Here is a 25,067-nt window from a genome sequence, read left to right as displayed (position 1 = left end):
AAAAATTTAAGGGGCTCTAATCCTCGCTCCTCTATTCTTAGCATGAGACCTTGGTCCAGTCCCTCTTTTCTCTTTTCCTGTAACTTAAAATTGTGAATTTGTATGAACCAGGCCTCAGGGTCCTTTCCCGCACTGTTTTTGTGTTGTTGTTGTTTTTTTAATGTTTATTTATTTTTGAGAGATAGCTTGAGCAGGGAAGCGGCAGAGAGGGAGAGGGACAGAGGACCGAAAAGGGGCTCCACGCTGACAGCAGAGAGCCCTATGCAGGACTCGAACTCATGAAACGCAAGATCATGACCCGAGCGGAAGTCAGAAGCTTAACTGACTGAGCCACCCAGGCACCCCTCCTTTACTGTTCTGACTGCTATAACATTCCTGTGAGACAGGAATGAACATCCATTTTTCAGAGGAAGAATCTTAAATTTTGAGAGGTCAATATCTTGCCCAAGGTCACACAGGGAGGAACGAATGTAGGCAGAGATGTCTGAAACCTAGAGCATCCTCAGCTCAAGCAGGGGGTCCTTCTGAGAGTGCGGTTACCCAGAAACCAGGATGCCCTGCGTCCAAGCGAAATAAAAGGGTACCCAGCCTCGGCGACGTTAGCGCCTGGGCTGGTGCTGCCCTCCAGCGGTGGGACCACGTAAGCATAGCCCCCCGCCCCGGCTCCAAGCTGAGGGCACTGGGAGCATGGTGCTTGGAGAATCGACCAGCCCAGCCTAGCTCCAGTAGGCACTAGTTTATTTTTCACGAGACCTGTTCTAAGACCTTTATGCCCCCCAAGACTTTTCACAGAACTTTGAGGCAGCCTCGAATTTAATTACGAATGGCGGCTCGATTATAGGTAAAATGCGGCACCTTCTGCGGCCTCAGTCTCCCAATCTGTCAAATGGGCATCTGAAACAGCTGGGGCCCAAGGGGACAGCGAAAGGAAAACGTTCCTGGCATTGTGTGCGACACCAGGCAAACGGCCTGAGTCACCGCTGTTAGTTGTATTTTTCCATCTCCTAGGCGCCCCTCCCAGCCCGCACGGTTTCGGTGGGTCCTACAGGAAGCGCCCCCGCGACGCCGGGCTTTACACGCCCTGGCCACGCCCTCTGCGCGCCGCGCGTTGGCTCCGCCCACAGGAGGATCCGCAGATTCGCTAGGCCAGCTCTTCAGAATTACTTGGGCCTCTCTATACCAGGCTGGAAATTCTCATCGGCCTCCGAGAGCAGCTTTGGGCTGTAGCCATTTCTCCGGGGTCGAAATTGGGCATTCCCCAAGCTCTGCTAGTAAGAAAGATCCGGGGAAAGTGGCCAACTCTGCCAACGGGGCTTGGCTAACCAGGCATTATTTTCTTGACTCCACCAAGGCGGGTGAAGGGAGGCGACAGCTGAGGCCAGGACCACAGGACCTGTGGCGAATCTGCAGCCTTTCAGGCCTTTGGCCGCACAAGGAAGGGGCAGGAAAGAAGAGCAAAGGAGCGCGCATCCCATCCACCGATTCGCCCCGCCCGCCTGACGAATCTGCGCCTGTTCAACGCGCCACTCAAATCTCCCCAGCTCTGGCTGGCCTCCTCCCCTCCGCCCCGCCCCCTTTTCCTCAGGGATTAGTCGCTGCTTTCGTCGCCGCCGATTCGTCAAGGACCCCAGGCCAGAGCAGCTGGGTAGTCGTGGTGAAGCCCACTCTCCGGGGAATGCGGCCAATCTCCAGGCTCCCTGGGCCGCAACTCTGGAGCCTTAAAGGGCGCCGGCCGAGGCGAAGCCGCTTTCCTCGGCCCCGTGGGTCTCCCGGCGGCACCCGTGGCGAAAGTGCGAATGTAGACCCTGTGCCCGCTGGGCCTCGCGCAGGTGGCGGTGGTGTTTGGTGCGCGCGCCGGGGAGGTGGTGGTGGGGGGGCGCCGCCGCCGCCACCGCTGCGGGGCCGGGTCTCGCGCTGCCGCCGCCGCCGCCGCCGCCGCCTCGCGCCGCTGAGGTGCCGCGCGGGGTGGGGGGAGGGGGAGCCGCTCGCCACGAGCGGGTGAGTGAGGCCTCGCCGCGCGTGCGCGGAGATGGGGGGGCAGAACGCGCCGGGGCGGGAGGAGAGGGCAGCGGCGCGCGTTCCCCCCCCCACCACCCCCCCGCCCGGATTCGGGGCCGAAGCCGGGTCTCGAGCTCGGTCTCGCGGTGTTTCCAACGCCCCGAAGAGGTGCCACCTCTTGGCCAGAGGATCGGGGCGCGGGGACGCAAGCGGGTGTGTGGGAGCGAGAGCCGGGCTTGGCCCGGGCCGCTGGCCGGTGAGGAGGCGGGAGGGGGCGGGGCCTGCTAGGGGGCGGGGGAGGGGTCTTGTTCTGAGGCCAAGTGGGGCGCGCGCTAAGCAGAGCGGGAAGGTAAGGGGGCGCGAGATGGCCTGGGGGCCTGAGGGGAGAGTTGGGAGGTGGAGAGAGAATGGGGTGTTGTGAGAGAGGGTACTTGGGGGAAAATCTGGGGGAGCCACGGGTCATGGTGAGGTGTGGAAACTGGGGTGATGAGCGGACCTGAAGTCTGGGCTGGTCGGTGAGGGGCAGCAAGGGGGTCAGGCCTAAGCCCTGAACCCCCTTGCCTATTCCTCTTTCCTGACAGTGTAAATGAGCAAAGATGGATCAGGAAGGTGGGGGAGATGGGCAGAAAGCCCCGAGCTTCCAGTGGCGGAACTACAAGCTCATCGTGGATCCTGCCTTGGACCCTGCCTTGCGCAGGCCTTCTCAAAAGGTGTACCGCTATGATGGAGTCCACTTCAGTGTCAACGTGAGTGCCCCAGGCCTTGTCATCTAGGGAACTCCAGGCCCCATTCTCCTCTGTTCAGCATCCTAAACTCCCATACCCATAGACTGCCTTTCTTAAAAGTGTGCAACCAGAACTCAGCTCTTTTGCATGTGAGTCTCCAAATGGGCTTCCTAGAACTCAACAGTTTCACCTTGAGCTGTCTTTCTGTTCCTGCTTTCATTCCTAGGACTCAAAATACATACCAGTCGAAGACCTCCAAGACCCCCGATGCCACGTCAGGTCCAAAAACAGAGACTTTTCCCTCCCAGTCCCTAAGTTTAAGGTATGTATCTGCTAGACCCTGGTGTGGTGGCCCTTGGGAGGTGTGGAGGATCCATCCTGGCAGTTTTTGTCTCAACCTGATAAAAGTGGTTTTCCTATGAAAGGATCACAACCAAGTCTTAAAAGCTCGGAGGCTGTGAGACTGAGTTGTTCTGGAGAGGAGTTGTGTTTATCTTCTAGAAAGTTATAGGTTAGGTGTCTCAAGCAGGAGTGCTGACTTCTTGAAGGATGAAGTAAAGGCACATTTCTTTGCTGTACCTATCACTGTGTAGTCCGTGTCACAGCATGACAATGCCCTGGTGTGATATGCCAGTTTCTCAACAATTAAAGGTAGCGACAAGGCCAGGAACGCCATCCTTGGAGTTTTCTGCTCTTCACCCCTCGTTTGGTGCCTTGATCCATCTTGTTTCCTCAAAGTATTCCTCTTTCCCTGTGTAGGCAGGATACTCATCAGGCCTTGGACTGGCTCTTGAAAACTGATGGGTCTTGGTTTTCTTCACTAATTCTTTATTCTTCTTTATTAAATAAATATTTGTAAGGTTGCCACTCCATTTTTTTCACTTTGTGTATTCTCCCTGGACAGTCTCTTTCACATACACGATTTGGATTGTTACTGAGACATGGTGATTTCTAAATTTCTGTTTCCAGCCAAGATCAGTCTCTTGAACTCCAGACTTTTATGCCTGGTAGAGGGACAGCTCCACCTGGAGGCCCCACAGACATCTCAAACTCAAGAGGTTGAAAACTTGTCTTTACTCCTTGATCCTGCTTTTCTTTCCATTTCCCTTTTACTGATGAATGGTAATACCATGTACTTAGCTGCACAAACTAGGAACCTGGGAGTCATCCTATGATTGTCCTCTTTTTTATTACATAATCTATCACCAAGTCTTGCTGATTCTTTTCTAAACACATTTCCTTTTTATTTTAATTCTTTTGTTTCCATTGCTGATTTTCTAACACAATTTCTGTATTCATTTTATGGGGTTTCTTGCCTCCATTCTCTTTTCCCATTTCATGCTTCACCACAGATGGCTCCTGCCGTTTGTATTTTTTATTTGGCTTTTACGTTATTTTTGTTGTCCATGTTTTTGTGCATTGGCACATATGATTATAGATTTGGCTAAGCCTCATCTCCTGCCTTGATGCTGTGTATCTGTGTTCTACTCTACTATACGTTTTGCAGTTTCTAGAAAATGTTAAGTTACTTTATAGTTTCATGTCTTAAGTCCTTGTCACCTCTTGAACTCTTGTTACCCAAAAAGTCAAATAGGAGTGACACCATCTTTGTGAATTCTTCCTTGCCTCCACTCGGAACAACACTTTTCTTCTCTGGGTTCCTAAACACCCTGTCTACACTTTTGCGAACATTTGTGTCACAACAGTGACTACGTATATATGTCTTGTCTGCTTTCCTGAACAGGAATCTTTTTTTTTTTTCATCTTTGTATTTCTGTTGCCCAGTCCATGGTAAAAGCTGAACTACTAAATTATTTTCTACAATTAATTTCTTTGACGTATACTTATTTCTCAGTTGTATGTTTTTTTTTCCTGATTTCTTGTATTATTCTGTGATGAGAAGAACTCAGAGCAGAGAGAGGTCAGACTGACGTATCTATCACCTGTTGGAGCCCCTCTTCCCCATTCCTTTGCCCGTGTTTCCCAGTCGTCTCTCTCTGAACCAAGTTCCCAAAAGGCAAAGGAACAGTAGTCAGTATTGAGACCCCAGACTCAAGACTCCTGTCTTCTCCACAGCTGGATGAGTTCTATATCGGACAGATTCCTCTGAAGGAAGTGACTTTCGCGAGGCTGAATGACAATGTGCGGGAGACCTTCTTAAAGGATATGTGCCGAAAGTATGGTGAGGTGGAAGAGGTAGAGATCCTTCTTCACCCCCGTACTCGCAAGCACCTGGGCCTGGCCCGCGTGCTCTTCACTAGCACTCGGGGAGCCAAGGAAACAGTCAAAAACCTCCACCTTACCTCCGTCATGGGCAACATCATCCACGCCCAGCTCGACATCAAAGGTGAGGGCTCTCTTGCCTACTGCCTAAGGTTGGGTTCCAGCAGAGACTTTATATGCAAATGCCTGTTGGGGCCAGGTGAATGATCAGGTTCATGATTCCTCATCTGCAATTCTTGGAGCCAGATGTGTTTGTGAAATCAGAATTTTACAGAGGGATTGTGGTTTTTATGTGTTTCTTGTGTGTGTTGGGGGGGGGGTCCTTGGCAAGGTTGGGTAGCATCTTACAGTCTAGCATGTAGCATGTTTGTAAGAAAACATATGAAGGGTTATACTAGGTAGCATCAATAAAACCTAGTAAATAGCCTCAGTTCAGATCAAGTTTTGAGACCAAATTCAAAAAAATGTTTGGTTTTAAGTTTTGGGGGGTTTTGAAGTTTTGGATCGAGAATAGGGACCTGTACAGATAAGTGAAGCAGTCTGGGTTTCTGTGTTGAGAAACAGTAGGGAGGAGTCGGGGACTGTAGAGTACACTGTCATCTGAAGGAGACGGCTATTAGTTGGTATTAGCCAGTTGGCACTTGGGAATGAAAACTACTGTTGCCAAATAATGTTTTTATATTAAGCCAGGAATCTAGGTTTTTGTGTGAAATCTCATTGTTTTTAAGTGCTGAAAATCCCTCCTCCCCCCCCCCCCCCCGCCAAATTTTTAAGTGATTGTGTAGGGCAAATAAAACCCAACTGTGGTCTGGATTTAGCCCTCAGGCTGCCATTTTGCAAACTTTAGTTTGTAGGATGAAGAGCATGGTGGGATCTAGCATCAGACGACCTGGGTTTGAATTCCAGTCTGCCACTGACCAACTTTGTGACTTTGTGCAGGTCAATTTTCTTTGAGCCTATAAAATAGGGGTACTGATGCCTTTCTCTCCTGGTGATTATCCAACTTAGATTACTAATTTATGAGTGAAGATGTTTGATTATAGATTGTAAAGTGCCGTTCAGTATGTTGTTGTATCATTAGGTAGAGATGAGGTAGGAGGTCCCAAAGGTAGAGACAAGGTAGAAGACCTGAAATCCCTGAACTCAGGACTCCAAGAAATTATAGGAAACTTGAGGCCTGAGAAAGAAATGGGAAAGCCAAAGAAGGAAGGAGTTGTTTCTTCCATCTGACTCTTGATGGCTCCCATTTTCCTCCCTCCAGGACAACAACGAATGAAATACTATGAACTGATAGTCAATGGCTCCTACACCCCTCAGACAGTGCCCACTGGGGGCAAGGCGCTGAGCGAGAAGTTCCAGGGCTCTGGTGCAGCCACTGAGACGGTAAGAAGCTTGTTGCCACAGCCCTAGCCACGTGGGCACAGTACTTGGGTGCCAGGAACAGTATTTGGGAGGTTCTGGACTTCCATTAAGGATGGCAAGAGCCAAGAAAAGATGTAGAGATGCTTTCAAAAGACAGGGAACTGAGGTTCTTGGTTTGGGGAAGGGCAAGTTGTTGTATGGTACTTGATGTCTTCTTTTCTCCGTGCTCTACTTTTGCCCTCTAGACTGAATCCCGCCGCCGCTCCTCCTCTGACACGGCTGCTTACCCGGCGGGCTCTGCTGGGGTGGGCACTCCTGGCAATGGCACCCCCTGTTCCCAGGACACAAGCTTCTCCAGCAGCCGACAAGACACCCCATCTTCCTTTGGCCAATTCACCCCTCAGTCCTCCCAAGGAACCCCTTACACATCTCGGGGCAGCACCCCCTACTCTCAGGACTCTGCCTACTCCAGCAGGTGCAGAGTAAACACCCTCTGGGACCCCCAGATTCTGGGAGTTGACACTAGAAAGAAGAAACCTGGAGTCTCCCTAAAAGGGAGTCGGGAGTAATTTGTCCTGGTTTCTCTTATGGATTCAGCCAACGGAATCCCTGCCCACAGGGAACCCCCTGTCTAGCTAGAAACCCAACAGATCTTCCTTTGGGGGCAGTGTCAAGGGCGCCTGGGTACTGAGAACCAGGACACTAGGGTTTGGTCCTACAGAACTGAACCTAGCTAACTCCTGCACTCTTTCTCCAGCACCACTTCAACCTCCTTCAAGCCTCGGCGGTCAGAGAACAGCTACCAAGATTCTTTTTCCCGCCGCCATTTCTCTGCATCTGCAGCCCCCACGACCACCTCTACAGCTGCCTCCGCCACTACTGCAGCCACTGCCTCGTCCTCCTCCTCATCTTCCTCTTCCTCTTCGTTGTCCTCGTCCTCTTCATCCTCCTCTTCGTCCTCATCCTCTCATTTTCGTGGTACTGACTCAAACTACCCAGCGTACTATGAAAGCTGGAATCGCTACCAACGCCATGCTTCCTACCCTCCCCGCCGTGCAACTCGGGAGGAGCCCCCTGGGGCATCTTTTGCTGAAAATGCAGCGGAGCGCTTCCCACCTTCCTACACCTCCTACTTGCCCCCTGAGCCCAGCCGGCCTGCTGACCAGGACTACCGGCCTCCTGCCTCAGAAGCTCCACCCCCAGAGCCTCCAGAACCTGGTGGAGGCGGGGGTGGGGGAGGGCCCAGCCCTGAGAGAGAAGAAGCTCGGACATCCCCCCGCCCAGCCTCACCTGCCCGCTCCGGCTCCCCAGCCCCAGAGACCACCAATGAGAGTGTGCCCTTCGCTCAGCATAGCAGCTTGGATTCCCGCATTGAGATGTTGCTGAAGGAGCAGCGCTCCAAGTTTTCATTCCTGGCCTCTGACACAGAGGAAGAGGAAGAGAACAGCACCACAGGCCCTGGGTCTAGAGACATAGGGAGTGAGGTGCCTTCTGGGTCAGGTCATGGGCCCTGCACGCCCCCTCCAGCCCCAGCTAATTTTGAGGATGTGGCACCTGCAGGGAGTGGGGAACCAGGGGTTACCCGGGAGTCTCCCAAGGCCAACGGACAGAACCAGGTGAGGTTGGGGTTAGCCAGCAGAGATGACTGGGATCTGGGAGGAGGGTTGGGTCTGGTGGGGTGGGGGAGGGAATTAGATAAGAGAACAGGGATTTGAGGAAAAGCCCATGGAAAAGGCAGAAGTTTCATGTGACCCTCCTCTGCATTCCTACAGGCTTCTCCGTGCTCTTCGGGAGAGGATATGGAGATCTCTGATGATGACAGGGGCGGTTCACCCCCTCCGGCCCCAACACCCCCCCAGCAGCCTCCACCCCCTCCTCCACCACCCCCTCCTCCTCCTCCCTACCTGGCTTCCCTACCCCTTGGTTATCCTCCCCACCAGCCTGCCTACCTCCTCCCACCACGCCCTGATGGGCCACCACCCCCTGAGTACCCCCCACCTCCTCCGCCACCCCCCCACATTTATGACTTTGTGAATTCCCTAGAGCTCATGGATCGACTTGGGGCTCAGTGGGGAGGGATGCCCATGTCCTTCCAGATGCAGACCCAGATGTTAACTCGGCTCCATCAGCTGCGGCAGGGCAAGGGATTGACTGCTGCCTCAGCTGGCCCCCCTGGTGGGGCCTTTGGGGAGGCCTTCCTCCCATTCCCACCCCCCCAAGAGGCAGCCTACGGCTTACCCTACGCTCTGTACACACAAGGGCAAGAAGGCCGAGGGGCATACTCCCGGGAGGCATACCACCTGCCTTTGCCCATGGCAGCTGAGCCCCTGCCCTCCTCCTCGGTCTCTGGAGAAGAGGCCCGGCTACCTCCCAGGGAGGAAGCAGAGCTGGCAGAGGGCAAGGCCCTACCGTCAGCAGGCACCGTGGGGCGTGTGCTGGCCACCCTAGTCCAAGAGATGAAGAGCATCATGCAGCGAGACCTCAACCGCAAGATGGTGGAGAATGTGGCCTTTGGAGCCTTTGACCAGTGGTGGGAGAGCAAGGAAGAGAAGGCCAAGGTGAGGACCAGTGCTTGGGACTAGGGAAAACCTGGGGCTCCATTGGAGGAAGTAGACTTCTGGCTTTTCCAGGCTACACAGCTCAAAGAAAAAATAGAGACGATCAAGGCAAGTGGAGAGAGAGACTGTGTAACCACTTGATGGGGCACAGTGGTTGAGCAGGAGAACTGGGGCAAATGGAACAGTAGGAAAACATAAGTTTGAGGGGCCTCTGGGTGGTTCAGTCAGTTAAGTGTCCAACTCTTGATTTTGGCTCAGGTCATGAGCTCAGGGTTGTGAGATGGAGCCCCGCATTGGGCTCTACACTGGGCGTGGAGCCTGCTTAAGATATTCTCTTTCTCTCTCTCTCTCTCGCTCGCTTGCTTGCAGAAAAACAAAACAAAACAAACATAAGCTTTAGAGTCAGAGGAGCTTTGTTCTAGCTCTACTGTTTGCATGCTTCTGGCAGACGAGGCCCTTAAGTCTCTCTGGGCTTCAGTCTTCAATGTGTCCATCTGTAGACTAGGAATAATAAAGGGGGATGGACTCAATGAGCAGACTTTGAAGAAATGTCTGTACGGGGGCTGGTGCAAGGGGGGTGTGGCGTAGATCTGTGTCAAATAGAGGAGTGAGTAGATGCATTTCTGTATTCCTGGGACCTGGGAGTAGTTCTCAGGCAGGAGGCAGGAGGGAACGCCTGGGTTCTGGGGCTCAGTCCCCCTACTGCCCGCAGCCATTCCAGAATGCAGCCAAACAGCAAGCCAAGGAGGAGGATAAAGAGAAGACAAAACTCAAAGAGCCAGGCCTGCTGTCCCTCGTAGACTGGGCCAAGAGTGGGGGTACCACGGGCATCGAGGCCTTCGCTTTTGGGTCAGGGCTGCGAGGGGCCCTGCGGCTGCCTTCTTTCAAGGTACCCAGAACTGGTCTTGCCTAGTAGGGAGGAGACAGCAGGGTGGGAGTTCCCTTCCTTGGGGTAGGGGTGGTTGGGAACCATGAGAGTTTGAGTTCTAAACAGGCTCTGTCTCTTTCGGTGCCCCAGGTAAAGCGAAAAGAGCCTTCGGAAATTTCAGAGGCCAGTGAGGAAAAGAGGCCCCGGCCCTCCACTCCAGCTGAGGAGGATGAAGATGGTGAGTGGGAAGTCAGATGGAAGGAGAAAAGGGAAAGGGTGCTAGCTTCTGATAGGAAAGTAATAAGCAGAGGTAAAGGGTGAAAATGTCAGAGGGCAAGTAGCCAAGTAGAGGTTTTGGTGCAAGGTTAAATGAAAGCAGTTCTGAGATGTGTGAGAAGCTTAAGATGGGGTCATTCCTGGGTTCTAGTTGTGGTTCTTACTCTGGCGTGCTGAAGTTTTCTGTATTTCAGTTTTCCCCTGTAAAATGGAAATACTTTCAACATTTAGAGTCGTAGGATTTCAGGGTTTAACAGGTCATCGGCCCAAGTTCCCCATCTAAAGCTCTTTTGCAACCTCCCTCCCAGTTTCCCTAAGTCTGAGCTATCGGTTGACAGCTTACGTGGCTAGGAAACTTCCTTATTGAGTCCCACTTGCTTCCCTGGAGACCCATTTACCTTAGTACTGTTTTCTTGGTCAGGCATAACAAGTCCTCTCCCTCTTCCACCCAACCCAGAAAAGGATGAAAGGTAAAACGGGTGCAGTATGTTTAAACTCTATAAAATGTTATAGGTAGCTCTGGGGTTTTGGGGTTTTCTCTGTTGAGCTTCAGCTTCTTGTCTGTAAAATGAGGTCTGTCTTGTCGGACTGTCAGGAAGATCAGCAGTGGTGTGTGCAAAAGCTCCTTTGGGCCAGGGGAACAGGGACTGTTAACTGCTGATGGTAAATTGCTCTAACGGCCACTCACATGCACCTAGACCCTGAGCGAGAGAAGGAGGCTGGAGAGCCGGGACGTCCGGGAACCAAGCCCCCAAAACGAGATGAAGAGCGAAGCAAGACCCAGGGCAAGCACCGCAAATCCTTTGCTCTGGACAGTGAGGGGGAGGAAGCATCCCAGGAGTCCTCCTCAGAGAAGGTGAGGGGCGCCCGGTTCTTGCCAAAAGCCTACTTGCTGAGTTCCTGTCACCACAGCCACCTTCTCTCTGGGCTGGAGCCCAGGTAGCTGTGCCTCCGGGAGGACAGTTGTTCTTCTCCTGTTAGTCCCTGTTTGTCTTTTTCTTTAAGGATGAGGAGGATGATGAGGAAGATGAAGACGATGAAGAACGTGAGGAAGCCATGGATACTACAAAGAAGGAGACAGAGGCATCAGATGGTAGGTACAGACAGAACACAGTAGAATTCTGGCTCAGGGAAGAAGGAATTCAGCTGCCTGTCTATCGCTTCCCTGAGTCCACAGAAATTTCATGCTAGATTTATTGGCCACCTTTGCCTTTCCCAAAAGCAGCTGTCCTTTAGCCCTATCCTTTGGAACGCTTGGCCCATTGTAAACAGTAAGTCCAATACCCAGAACACTCCCTTCTGCTTACCTCCTATACTGAAACTTTGCTCCTTTCTGAAGACAGTCTAGCAGAATGTACTTAATTTGCCCAACCCCTCAAGATAAGTGGTCCATGTTCTCCTGCCAGCCCTTGATAACTACCAGACCATGCCTTTCTGCCTTTGAGCACTGCTCTTCCTTTAAGGTCCAGCCACCGAACCATGCTTCCCCTTCCTCCCCTCTCCCCTTAGCTGCCATCACCAGACACTGCTCTGCTCTTCAGTTGAACACCTCCTCCCTCCACATCCTTTGAGTCTTGGATATACGGTTTAGTCTTTTTTCTCATTCATTTGTTCAGAAATCGCTGTTGAGCCTCTACTGTGTACCAGGCGCTGTTCTGGGTATTGGGGACACATCTTCCATGCAACTTGTGATCAGTTGGAGGGGAGGAGGAGACTTGACGAGTGAACAGATAATAGCACCTCAGAGATACATACGTTGCAGAAGAGAAACTAGGTTACTGGGGTAGAGAGTAACGGGTGGGGGAGCTGGGGAAAGATGGGCTGTTCTAGATCTCTTGGAGAAGGAGTGCCTCTGAGAGGTGCCATTTCAGCAGAGGCCAGATGGGAGAATGATGATCTGAGAGCCTATCTTTTCAGGAAAGAAGAGGGCAGGGTCACCTCCTCTAAGGGGATAGAATGTTGTACATCCATTTTGTCACTGCTTTCTGTCAGTTTCACCACCTCAGTGTTTCTTGGATTTGTTGCCTTCATTGTTCCTGCTGTTCTGTCTTTTCTCAGTTAGAGTCTTCAGCAGTTTTGATTGATTACCTCGTCTTTGTTTCCATCCTTCTTCCTCCATTCCAATCCATTTTCCAGTCTGCCAATGGCATTTTCTTTTCTTCAGCGAACACCTGACCCTGTGACTTCCTCCATAAAGTCGATTCCTAGCGCCCTATTTTCTATAAGATGACTCCTCCTCTTGATACGTTAGGCCATTTATAACCTAGCTCCCATTTATCTGTTCAGCTCTATCTTGCCATTCTCCAGACCCATCCTTGGCCACCAGCACTGTCTATTCTAATTTATCCAGTTGCGTTCCTCAGACACTTCAAATTTCTTAACTTCTTACAGAATTCTTCCAGTGTATTGCCCTTTCCCAGAGGCATAAAACATATATTTTTAAAGCTTCTTTTATCCTACAGTCCTTTTTATGAGTCTGTCGTCTAGGCAGCATTTATAAGACCCACTTTGGGAAAAGCTTAAAGCAGACCGCTTACTGGTCTCCAGGTGTCTCACCTTCCCTCACTTTTGACATCCCTGTTCAGCCCTCGTGTCTGCTTAGTGTACTTTTTTTTTTTTTAATGTTTATTCATTTTTCAAAGAGAGACTGAATGCGAGTGGGGGAGGGGCAGAGAGAGAGAGGGAGACACAGAATCTAAAGCAGGCTCCAGGCTCTGAGTTGTCAGCACAGAGACCCAACACAGGGCTCAAACTCATGAACTGTAAGATCATGACCTGAGCTGAAGTCGGACACTTAACCAACTGAGCCACCCGGGCGCCCCTGCTTAATGTATTTCTACTTGTCCTTCTTGACTTCAGCATCTCCCTCCCAGGGATCCCTTCCCTGACCGGATCTTCCAGGTAGAATCCAGGACTTCCCTTTGCCATGGTCCCCTAGCCTTTCATGTTGAGGTTTATCTCACCGTGAACAAATAGTGTGTTTATTCAACTCCTTGAGGGGTGGACTTCCCAGCACCTAGCACAGTGCCTAACCTGTCCATGGTAGGGAGTCAGTGAATGAACCCATGGCTTGACCAAGGGAGGGGTGTTCCCACCTCGCCTGATTGCCCCTTCTGGATTTCCAGGCGAGGACGGGGAAAGCGATTCGTCCTCCAAATGTTCTCTGTATGCCGACTCAGATGGTGAAAATGATAGCACGTCAGACTCCGAGAGCAGCAGCTCATCCAGCTCGTCATCGTCCTCATCTTCCTCCTCCTCATCCTCCTCATCCTCCTCATCATCTGAGTCCTCCTCTGAAGAAGAAGAGGAAGAGGAGCAGCCAGCAACCATACCTTCAACGTCCCCTCCCCCCAGAGATGTCCCTGCGCCCCTGCCAGCGCCTGTGGAAGAGCCCGAGCCAGAGCGGGTTGCAGGCTCCCCAGTCACACCTCTCCCTGAACAGGAGAAGTCTCCAGCAAGACCTGTAGGTAGGTGATGCTGAGCTGTTCATTTGGTCTCTGTTTATGTGTCTGTCTGTCTTTGTGAGAACAGTGACAGGGTTAGCAGTTTTTAATTATGTACAAGTATGTGACTTTGAAAACGAAAGTCACCATCTCCTGTCAGTCCTTCCTTGGAGACATTTATGGCCACATTCAAACTGCTGTCATGAGCAGTTTACAGAGCCAGGGCAGGGTGTTTGGCTAACAAGGAAAACAGAATGGTCTCCAAGTTAATTACGGAAAATCCCAATTTAACAAATTCCTCCTATTTTTCTTGAGTCTGTGCCTTAAATGTGTAGTGGATACTTGCAGGTGATTAAATGGACAAATAGGTGGAAAGCAACTAGTAACAGCATTGGCTTGGAACTTAATTTTATCTTTGCTTTCTTTTGTGGATTTGTACATTCAGTTATTTTATAGCACATACACATAATTTGTCCTTCTGAGTGAACTGTTCATTCAGGCAGTAGGTATTTATTTACTGAGTACAGTTGACCCTTGAACAATGTAGGGGTTAAGGGCACCAACCCCCCTGCACAGTCGAAAATCTATCCATAACTTTTAACTCCCTTCAAACTTAGCTGTTAGTAGCATACAATTAACTGGAAGTCTTACTGATAGTGTAAGTAGTAGGTTATCACATATTTTGCATGTTATATGTACTACGTGCTGTATTTTTACAAGAAATAAGCAAGGTAGAGAAAAAAACGTCATTGAAATCTTAAGGAAGAGAAAATACATTTATGATACCTTACTGTTATTTATCAAAAGAAGTGTGTATGTAAGTGGCCCCGTACAGTTCAAACCCATGTTGTCGGAGAGTCATCTGTACTTTACAGTAGGTGCAAGGGATACAGTGGTAGGCACAATAAGTCCTGTTCTCACTATCCTGAAGCTTATGGTCTATAGGGAGAGACAGTTTAATTGAGTAATAAATACCTAAGAAAATCTGTGGTTACAAACTGATAAACACCACAATAGAGGACTCTGAGAACCTGACTACATCTGTGGAGACATCTTTGCTGTCTTCTGTGCTGAAACATCATTGAGCTGAAATCAAGGTAAAGCAGGCAGCCGGCATTAATGACTAGCATGTGCAAAGGCCCTGAGGGCAGAGCAAACAGGATGTTGGAAGACATAAAAGAAACCTTCTGGATGGTGGAGAGTGAGGAGAAGCTGGGGTGACTTCTGGAGAGGTGAGCAAGGGCTGGGTCGTACAAAATGGGTAGATCATACAAGGAATTTGGTCTTTATCTTGAGGGCAGTGGAATGCCATCAGAGCAATGACATGATCATATTTGTGTTCTGAAAAGAAGCAGTGCCTAGAAAATTTGGAGAGGGGCCAGAGTTTGTGGAGGAAGAATAAGAGGCTATTGCAGTTAGTAAGTAAGGGAACCAGTGGTGGTAACTTGGAGTAGGGTGTTCTTAGCATGGAATTTATAAGTCAGTTTTCAAGATAGGCTTCATAAATGCATGTGGCCTTCCAGACATCTCTCAGATATTACTGAGAATCTGGTCTGAGATGGACAGTGACCTTCTGGTGCAGACCTCATGAGTCAAAGCTCTCATTAATCCTAAAACACCTCTCCCAGCCTCTCCTGAGTCTGTCGGTAGCAGAAGAGCTGGTGGTGGTCAGAGCGCATCAATCTCAGTAGGGTGGGATGTGGTCAGTTTTGCATTTTGCCAGAAAGATCATTCTGGCAGGAAAGGGAAGGATTTGGAGAGGTGAGGAAGGAGGTAGGGTGACCCGTGTAAGAGTTTGAAGGGATGCGGGTAAGTGAAGGGCGTGAACCAAAGCAAAGGTGGTTATGAGTGAGGTGTAGGGAGTAGAAGTGGGGATGAGGATTTGAGAAATTTAGGAGATAGAACCACTTGGTCGAACTACTTTTTGGGCAGGGGAAGTCAAGGAGGAGAACCAGAATTAGGAAGAAAGCTGATATGATACTTTAGGGTTGACTTTGACATGCCTCTGGGACCTCCAGGTAAGAAACATCCAACAGGCAGTTGGATCAGTAGATCTGGGGCACCTGGGTGGCTCAGTCAGTTGAGCGTCCGACTTCAGCTCAGGTCATGATCTCATAGTTTGTGGATTTGAGCCCCATGCTGGGCTCTGTGCCGACAGCTCAGAGCCTGGAGCCTGCTTCGGATTCTGTGTCTCCCTCTCTCTCTGCCCCTTCCCTGCTCATGCTCTGTCTTTCTCTCTCTCTCAAAACTAAAAAATTAGAAAAAAAAAACATAAAGAATTAAAAAAAAAGTAGATCTGAAGCTGTGTAAAGAACCAGTGGGCTGGAAATGTAAATACTTGGGAACAGGGCAAGTGTGGGTGTGAACATGCTCGTTGTATACCCTAGAATGATGTGATAAACCCTAGAACAAGAGAAGGGCTCGTGCCTTACCATTGTGTAAGAGACAGGTGGGCAAAGGGGAGCCAGAGGAGGCCAAATAGGAGCTATCAGCAAGATAGGAAGGAAACCAGGACGCTCAGTTTTCAAAGGGAAGGAGTGGTGTGTACCAACAGGCTGAAAGAAAGGTTGTAAGATAGGAAAAGCTTCTGCTGGATTTGGCAGTTAGGGGGTCACTAGTGACCTTATCAATTTCAATAGAGCAGATCAGACTGGAGCCAAGTTATGGGGTGTTCAGGAGTAAAGGCAGGTGACAGAGATAACCAGCCTTTTGGAAGGGTAGACTACTCTTGTGAAAAGAGAGAGAGTTGATAGGCTGTAATGAGTAATACTAACATTTCTTGAGTGCTTCCTGTGTGCCAGGCTATAGGCCTAGGACATTGCAGATTTGTCATCTTATTTAGTCCTCATTCCATCCCTGTTACTCCCACTTTACAGATGAGGAATCTGAAGCTTAGTGAGATGCTCAAAGTCACCCAGCTGGGATTGGAGAGACAGCAAGAGAATACAGGGTTGATGGAGGCTTAGTTTTCCAAAATAAGTGAGACTGAAGCATGTAGATATAGGGCAGAGAGGAGGAGGCAGATAGGCCAGGAGAGAGAGAGCAGTATCTGGGGGTAGAGGGGTGGACTCTAGGTCTGATGCACATCCGTAATTGGGGAGGCAGGGAGATGTGGGATTTCATGCGTGAGGGCCTTCTGTGCATCAGACCTAGAGGGCATTTTCTGAGCTCCATGGAATGACTGGAGGAGGAGCCTTGGGGAAGGAAGTAGAGAAGGGAGTAAGGTTGAAAAGGGACCCGGGGGGCGCCTGGGTGGCACAGTCGGTTAAGCATCCGACTTCAGCCAGGTCATGATCTCGCGGTCCGTGAGTTCGAGTCCCGCGTCAGGCTCTGGGCTGATGGCTCGGAGCCTGGAGCCTGTTTCCGATTCTGTGTCTCCCTCTCTCTCTGCCCCTCCCCCGTTCATGCTCTGTCTCTCTCTGTCCCAAAAATAAATAAAAAAAAAAAAGAAAAGGGACCCGTGCTTGGTTCAGATGCCCCGCTGAGACTGGGGCTCAGGGGTGAAAGAGGAGGGAGCACAAGTGGTTGGGCAGAGTCAGGGTTGGAGGTCTCCATACAGGGTGGCTGTGGCAGCTAAAGGATGTGGAAAGTGCCGTGAAAGGAGAAGACAAAGTGAGGGCCCTGCAGGCAGGTACAAGAAGGAAGGCAGCTCATTTAGGAGGACAGGCTAGAGGGAGCTAGAAGGTGGGGAATTGAATAGGTGTGGTGCCATGTGGTGAACTGAAGAGACCTGGGGAAATGTGATCAGAGGGCAGGGCGTCAGAGTGTAGGGGTCTGAGGTGGCACCATTCCAGGGATAACAAGGTCAGGTATGGGACTGGTGGAGGCTGGCTGAGGATGAATGAAGGCAGGCACTGGAGAGGGGAGAATGGGGTGAATGGGTGAGATATCAGAGTCTCTTAGGTAGGGTGCCTGGGAGGCTGAGTCAGTTAGGCATCTGAGTCTTGATTTTGGTTCAGGTCATGATCTCACAGTTTGTGGGCTCGAGCCCTGTGTCAGGCTCTGTGCTGGCAGTGTGGAGCCTGCTTAGGATTCTCTCACTCTCCCTGCACCTCCCCTGCTCTCACGCTCTCAAAAAAAGAAAAAAAAAAGCCCCTTAGGTAGATGGCAGAAATGGGAGAGGAGAGGAAGGTTAAAGCAGGTCTCTTGGCTTTTACCGAATGATAGGGATATTTGAGTTCCCAGGATGCACCTTGATAGAGGATATGTGGCCTGATGGCAAGAGAGGGCTTGTTTAGTGGAACCCAAAGATGGGACCTGGACACCCTTTAGGATTTGCCTCTCCCCCTCCCCCTCTGCCGCCTCCGCCTCCTCCTCCCTTTTTCTTCTTTTTTTTTTTAATTTTTTTTTTTTCAACATTTATTTATTTTTGGGACAGAGAGAGACAGAGCATGAACGGGGGAGGGGCAGAGAGAGAGGGAGACACAGAATCGGAAACAGGCTCCAGGCTCTGAGCCATCAGCCCAGAGCCCGACGCGGGGCTCGAACTCACGGACCGCGAGATCGTGACCTGGCTGAAGTCGGACGCTTAACCGACTGCGCCACCCAGGCGCCCCTTTTTCTTCTTTTTTTAAAAAATGTTTGTTTATTTTTGAGAGAGAGAGGACAAGTGTGGGAGGAAGAGAGAGAGAGAGAGAGAAGGAGACACAGAATCTGAAGTAGGCTCCAGGCTCTGAGCTGTCAGCACAGAGCCCGACGCGGGGCTCGAACCCATGAACCGTGAATCATCACCCGAGCTGAAGTCAGATACTTAACTGAGACACTGAGGCACCCCGATTTGCCTTTATTCTATCTTCTGGTGTGGTTCATTCCTTTCTCCTGCAAATGGGCTTCCCCTGCTTCTTTATTTTAGCAGATGTCCATGCTGCAGAGAAACCCATTCCTATCTGAGATCCTTATTCTCAGGGAAGTTTCTGGTTGGGCTGCCTTGGGTCAGGTAGTCATCAGTTAATGATGGATGGGCGCAGGGAGTGGGGCAGGTCATGTAGCAGAAACATTGGCTTCTGGGAGTTGTAGACCAGAAAGGTACCCCAAAAGTTGTCTCCCTAAATGAAAGGTATGGCCAGGTTTCTTTCAGGATAGGAAGCAAAAGAAAAATCTATGTGAAGAAGCTGAGCCAGGAGGGGAATTTTTTCCCTCAAGAGCCAGACTTCCAGAGGGCACAGTGAGCTAGGTTGGAATGATGGGTCAGAGGCAGGGCTGCCCCAAAACAGCAGAGAGAAGAAAAGGCGAGAAGACTGGAGGACCTGGGACGAACACCCAGGACCACCCTGTGGCTCACTGCTGGCTGAGACACCAGATGCTGTCCAGAGTCTCAAGAGATAGCAGGCTGAGGACGTTGCTGGGGGTGCCTGGTTGGGGAACGTCTGTTAAGGCAGTGGACACATGTTGATCACTGCCTGCTTGGGTCAGGCCTGGAGCTGGCTGCCCTTTAGTTCTGGGAGTGTTAGAGCAAGACATGAAACCACAGAGCCCCACTACAGGATGTCCAGAGCAGCATGGGGAGGTGGATAAGAGCACAGAATTCAACCCAGGCTGTCTGGGGTGAGCTGTGTGACCTTGGGCCAGTTATTAACCTCTCTCTGCCTCAGTTTCCTTATCTGTAAACTGGGTTTTATTAATAGTCCCCATTTCACGGGCTAGTTGTCAGGAATGAAATGAGTAGTCAACATATGTTAAAGTCTTATATTGGTACTTGGCACAAAATATTAGCTAATAATCTGCCAGACTAAAAAGACTGGCACTTAGGAAGCACTGGCCTTCTGGTTCTGAGAGGAAGTCACTACCAGTGTCTGAAGAAGCTGGGGAAGCCTTCACAAAGATGGCGTTGAGCTGGGGCTGAAAGTTGCATGTGAGCTTTCCCAACGTGCAAGAGGAGAGAAGCATTCCAAACAAAGGGAGCCACGTAAATGAAGGGCCAGGGGTCTGAAAGGCCATGCCTGTTCTGGTGGCTGAAACCTAGGAAGAGAGAGGGTCAGTCTGCAAGACAGGGTCTGCCTCAGGGAAATGTGTCTGGCTTGAGCTGTATTCAGACCCTCTGTTGGGACGCCCAACAGAGGGAAGCGGTGTCTCTGGGGGACTGGGGAGAGGACACCGCCTGCCCAAGACAATGTGTCCCCTCCCCAGGCCACCCCCCCATCCTTAGGATCTCAGCTTCACTCTCACCTTCTTTAGGGGAGTCTTGACCCCTGTGCACTTTGGCAAATCTCTAGTACTGTTTGGCATGTGGTGGGGAGGAAACAAATTTTATGCAGTGTTTTAATACAAAGATTCGGCTTTTTACATTGTATCTTTCTCACCTCACTAAACAGAGAAAGAACATTGTTTGTAGTTGAAATAACGGATACTTTAATTCAGAGCCTGGTTAATTGCATCCTCATTATACACTGCCTGGCAGAACTCATCTTGGCAGGTGTGCCTAGTCCTTGGACGTAGTTCAGTCAGTCACCACCAGTCTTGGTAAACAGGCTACAGTCTAAGTATTTGTTTCCCTGGAGCTCCTATCCCGACTCTTCACAGTTTGGGCTGTGCCTTTGTCCCCATTGGATTATAAGCTCTGTGAGGGTTTTGAAAGTGTCTGCTTGACGTGTTTTTCCCACGCCTGCCAGAGTTGGTGCTCAGTGGCTATTTGTCGAATCTCCTCCCGCCGCGGGAGCCCACAGTGCTGAGGACATTGCAGCCGGGAGGCAGCAGTGTGTTTGCTGAGTGAGCCCAAGTGTCTGCTGGCAGTGGGGACGAGCATGCAGCCTGTCAAAAGGCAGCCTGGACATGGCCTCCTCAGCGAGGCGGCCGGTGCCCTGCCCACGAGGAACCTCTTGTCTGATGACGTTGGCCCAAGTTGCTGACCCTCTCCTTTTCCCTGTGTTCTTCCTTCCCCAGGTTCCACCGAGGAACCACCTCCCTGTGTGCCCCAGCCTCCCCCTGAGCCACCAGCAGGTCCCCCAGCCCCCGCCCACCGCCCTGACGAGCGCCCCTCCTCTCCTATCCCTCTCCTGCCCCCACCCAAGAAACGCCGGAAAACCGTCTCCTTCTCTGCTGTGGAGGAGGTGCCGGCACCAGAGCCTCCCCCAGCTGCCCCACCACAGATCAAGTCTCCTGGACCCGTCTCCCGCAAAGTTCCCCGGGCCGTGGAGCGGACCATTCGAAACCTGCCCCTGGACCATGCGTCCCTGGTCAAGAGTTGGCCTGAGGAGGTGTCCCGAGGAGGTCGGAGCAGGGCTGGAGGCCGAGGCCGCTCTACTGAGGAGGAAGAAGCTGAGCCAGGGACAGAAGTGGACCTGGCAGTGCTAGCCGACCTGGCCCTGACCCCAGCCCGTCGTGGGCCAGCCGCCCTGCCTCCTGGCGATGACTCGGAGGCCACAGAGACATCAGATGAGGCGGACCGCCCGGGCCCCCTCCTCAGCCACATCCTCCTGGAGCACAACTACGCCTTGGCCGTCAAGCCGCCGCCCTCCACACCAGCCCCTCGGCCCGTGGAGCCAGTTCCTGCCCCTGCAGCCCTCTTCAGCTCCCCAGCAGATGAGGTCCTAGAGGCCCCTGAGGTGGTGGTGGCTGAGGCAGAGGAGCCAAAGCAGCAGCAGCAGCAGCAGCAGCAGCAAGAGGAAGGCGAGGAGGAGGAGGAAGAGGAAGAGGAGTCAGAGTCATCCGAGAGCAGCAGCAGCAGCAGCAGTGACGGGGAGGGTGCCGTTCGGCGTCGCAGCCTCCGCTCCCATGCTCGGCGCAGGCGGCCTCCCCCGCCCCCCCCACCCCCTCCACCCCCCTCCTTCGAGCCCCGCAGTGAGTTTGAGCAGATGACCATCCTGTATGACATTTGGAACTCAGGCCTGGACTTGGAGGACATGGGCTACCTGCGGCTCACATACGAGCGGCTACTGCAGCAGACAAGCGGGGCTGACTGGCTTAACGACACCCACTGGGTCCATCACACCAATATCCTGGGCCCTAAGGCCGGCCTGCTCTGGACAGGAAGGCAGGCCCCAGGGGTGGGGGCAGGCTTCCCTGGGGTTGCACGGCTGGGTAACGTCCCCCTCAGATTGCAGCTAGCACCTTTATCTCCCTCCCTATCCTGTTCTGTCTGCCGCATTCAGCTTGGGTATTTCTCCTCTAGCTTCCGGGCCAGCCTTTTCTCTCTGTCTCCTGCCCCTTCTCTGGCTCCCCAAGTTTTTCTGGCAGAAAATGGGGGATCTGAGACTTCCTTCTCTCTCTTTTTCTATCCTCACTAAATATGCTGAGGACCTCCAGCTAAGTTCAGTCACCCTTTCCTTGGGCTGGGACTGGGGAGACAGGGGAGGGGCCCCAGGGGTCTGGCCAGTCAGGAACCCATTTTCTTCCTTAACATCCTGCACTCACCAACCTGAGCACTCCAAAACGCAAGCGGCGGCCCCAGGATGGGCCCCGTGAGCACCAGACAGGCTCAGCCCGAAGTGAAGGCTATTACCCCATCAGCAAGAAGGAAAAAGACAGGTACCTGGATGTGTGTCCTGTTTCTGCCCGGCAGCTAGAAGGAGCGGACACTCAGGTAAGGCTCTGCCCTCATATCTGGCCCACTGGGATCTCTTCCCATGGTTTCTCCTGTCGCTTACCTCACCTTTGTCCTATTTCTCCCAGGGGACTAACCGTGTGCTTTCGGAGCGCCGGTCTGAGCAGCGGCGGCTGCTGAGTGCCATTGGCACCTCTGCCATCATGGACAGTGATCTGCTAAAGCTAAACCAGCTCAAGGTGAAGAGCAGGGACTTGGGGGAAGAGAGGCTTGGTGGGAGGGCAGCATCATGAAGTCCCCGAGGGGTGGGCATGGAGGGAGGTGAGTGGCCAAAGAACCCTCCTGCCCTAGAGGTCTGCAGGAAAAGCAAGGAGTTAGGTCGAGGGAGGCACCCAGCAGCACGGTCTGCCTTCTGCCCTCTAGTTCCGGAAGAAGAAGCTCCGATTCGGCCGGAGCCGGATCCATGAGTGGGGACTGTTTGCCATGGAACCCATCGCAGCTGACGAGATGGTCATCGAATACGTGGGTCAGAACATCCGCCAGGTGAGGCCCCGAACCCAGCCCCCAGTCAGAGGGGATGCTGGCATGAATGCCATCCATTCTCTGCATAAAGCCCCATATAACCTCCCAGCTCCAGGACATAGTCGGTGAAGCCTGCCTCTTTCTGTTTTTCCTTCCTTCAACAGTTAGTAACGGATACTAGTAAACTAGATGGTGATGATCCAGCAAGAAACAAGACCAGTATTCTCTCTCCCTTTAAGCACCTCGCACAGTTTAGTGAAGGAAGACAGGCGCTGCACAAACAACTGCAGGAAAGGATGGCCTTCGGTTGATCAGAAAGGGGCTCAGGGAGGCAGCAGCGATGGGCGCACGGTGATGTTTAAGGCAGGAGCTGAAGGATGATGAGAAAATACCAGACTCAGATGAGGGGAAGGATGCTCCCAGTTGCCCAGCAGCACATGAAAAGGCAGGGTAGTCCAAGGAGGGCAAGGAGGTCACCGTGACATAACCCTATAGAGGCAGGCGGAGCCAGTCTCCACGGAGCTTGGGAGCCATGTTGGTGAGCTGGGGCCAGGGGTAAGGGGAGGGAAGCTGCCGTGAAGCACCAGGCACTGGCTGCGGTGGGACAAAGGGGACAGCTAGAGACGAAGACCAGTGGGGCGCTGTTGCGGAGATCCCAGTAGGCCCTGGTGGCCTCAAGTAGTGGCAACTGGGGTAACAGAGGAGCCTGTGGGTCCAAGGTAGCTGGCGGGACCAGACGACAAGTTAGCTCTGGAGAGTCAGGGCAAGGGCGAGGTGAGGCCACCTCTCAGTGCTGCTCTGAGCAGCTAGGGTAGGTCGCCTGCCAGTGAGGTGGGGAGTGAGGAGGAGGAGCGGCTCTGTGGTTGAGATGAGTTCCAATTGGCACATGTGGAGTTGCAGGGCCCCGGGGACATCTAGAGGATGACGCCCAGCAGCTCCACGGAGGTGGATTTTGGCTAGAGATGGAAGTTTGGGAGGAGTCCCCACCACTTTTCTGGCAGTTGAAGCCCTGGAAGAGAGTGAGATCACCCAAGAAGAGAATACAGGGGGCCTTATTGTGCATTTCCTGGGAAGTAGTTACTCCTCCTTGCACAGAATGTGGGCACTAACGGTGACAGGTGGCAGCCAATGGGTGCTTGTTTTGGAGAGAGAGGGTCCTGGGAGAAGAGATGAACAGGAGTCAGTCCATGAAATGGCCACTGTCATCTTGGGAAGTGGCCCAGCCCCACCATACACTGGGGGCTCCACTAGGGGCCAGGCAGAGGCTCCAGGAGGAGCCAGTGGCCACTGCTCCTGCCCAGTGACCACCACAGTGGCAGCCAAAGGTGTCAGGGTTGAGGCCCTATGAGGGAGGGCTCCTGGAAGCAGTGAGAGAGTATCATCGCCTTAGGTTGACAGCCAGAGAAGAGCTACATAGGTCCAGGACAGGTTGATGTGGCTCCCAGGGTGGTAGGTGGGTGACTGTCCCGATCCCCTTCACGGGGGCTGGTGGGGTCAGGCCTGGTCTGGCAGGGAGCTGAGGGACAGCACCCTGACTGTGGCGGCACCCCATCCTACCAGATGGTGGCCGACATGCGGGAGAAGCGCTACGTGCAGGAAGGCATCGGCAGCAGCTACCTGTTCCGGGTGGACCATGACACCATCATCGATGCCACCAAGTGCGGCAACCTGGCGAGGTTCATCAACCACTGCTGCACGGTGCGCGGGGGGCCAGGCCAGGGTGGGATGGGCATGGGGGTGGAGGGCGGCCACGGCTCACACTGCCCTCCCCTCCTGTAGCCCAACTGCTATGCCAAGGTGATCACCATCGAGTCCCAGAAGAAGATTGTGATTTACTCCAAGCAGCCCATCGGTGTGGATGAGGAGATCACCTATGACTACAAGTTCCCGCTGGAGGACAATAAGATCCCGTGTCTGTGTGGCACCGAGAGCTGCCGTGGCTCCCTCAACTGAGGTGGGGCAGGACTGGTGCCCACGCCCCTATTTATTCCCCTTGGTGCCCTGAGCTCCCAGCCCCCCAGCCTTAGTGGGCTCAGCAGGGCCCACATGCCCCCATCTCCAGATATGGGGTTGGGAGGCCCTGAGCCCAGCAAGGGAGCCTCAGTCCCTTGAGGCAACTTCTGCCTCCCCTGTCGCCCCTGCCCACCCACCCCCTAACTTTTTTTTCTTTGCGGAGAAGAAGCTGTAAATGTTTTGTAGCTGCCAGCAGCTGTTTCCTGTGGAAACCTGGGGTGCCGGCCTGTACAGATCCTGTTCTTGGGGGGCTGCATAGCCCCCTTGCTTTGTGTTAATGGGGACTTCCCCTTTGTGCCCTGCGTGCACCCCTCCCCAGTTTAGGGGGTCTCTAGGGGCAGTGGCCATGTTCTCCCCCTGGGGGGGGGCTCTGTGCCCCCAGTCCTAGGGACTCCGTGCCTGGAACCCTGCCTCATCTTCTGTTCCTGCCAGACCCTGTGGGTCACCCTCCCACCCTGGTGTCTGGAAGCTCCTGCTCTGCCAGGCCAGGATGGTGGGGGGGGCGGGCCCTTCCTGTTGGGCTGGATTGTACATATGTTAATAGCGCAAACCCAACGCCACATTTTTATAATTGTGATTAAACTTTATTGTACAAAAGTG

General features: G+C 52.5%; 1 protein-coding gene across 4 annotated transcripts; it reads left to right on the top strand.

Annotated features, from left to right (window-relative positions):
• The first annotated feature begins 1,120 nt into the window (after positions 1 to 1,120).
• On the top strand, positions 1,121 to 25,067 carry SETD1A (SET domain containing 1A, histone lysine methyltransferase). 4 transcript variants are annotated; one of them, XM_043559996.1, is made up of 19 exons: positions 1,121 to 1,829; positions 2,580 to 2,744; positions 2,950 to 3,045; positions 4,800 to 5,070; positions 6,208 to 6,329; positions 6,554 to 6,783; positions 7,066 to 7,924; positions 8,081 to 8,866; positions 9,579 to 9,755; positions 9,885 to 9,972; positions 10,709 to 10,866; positions 11,016 to 11,103; positions 13,136 to 13,477; positions 20,333 to 21,382; positions 21,799 to 21,971; positions 22,061 to 22,171; positions 22,356 to 22,475; positions 24,015 to 24,152; positions 24,234 to 25,067. In XM_043559996.1, exons 2-19 carry the CDS (start codon positions 2,595 to 2,597, stop codon positions 24,405 to 24,407), a joined length of 5,133 nt encoding a protein of 1,710 aa, XP_043415931.1. In that variant the 5' UTR covers positions 1,121 to 1,829; positions 2,580 to 2,594; the 3' UTR covers positions 24,408 to 25,067. The 4 variants fall into 4 exon arrangements, with proteins under 4 accessions (XP_043415931.1, XP_043415934.1, XP_043415932.1 ...); XM_043559999.1 differs by having other exon boundaries at positions 1,133 to 1,829; positions 13,190 to 13,477; XM_043559997.1 differs by having other exon boundaries at positions 1,157 to 1,790.

The sequence above is a fragment of the Prionailurus bengalensis genome, chromosome E3, assembly GCF_016509475.1.
Source record: "Prionailurus bengalensis isolate Pbe53 chromosome E3, Fcat_Pben_1.1_paternal_pri, whole genome shotgun sequence".
Classification (NCBI taxonomy): domain Eukaryota; kingdom Metazoa; phylum Chordata; class Mammalia; order Carnivora; family Felidae; genus Prionailurus; species Prionailurus bengalensis.
Note: the sequence above shows the minus strand (reverse complement) of the source record. Positions and strands in the feature narration are given on the sequence as shown.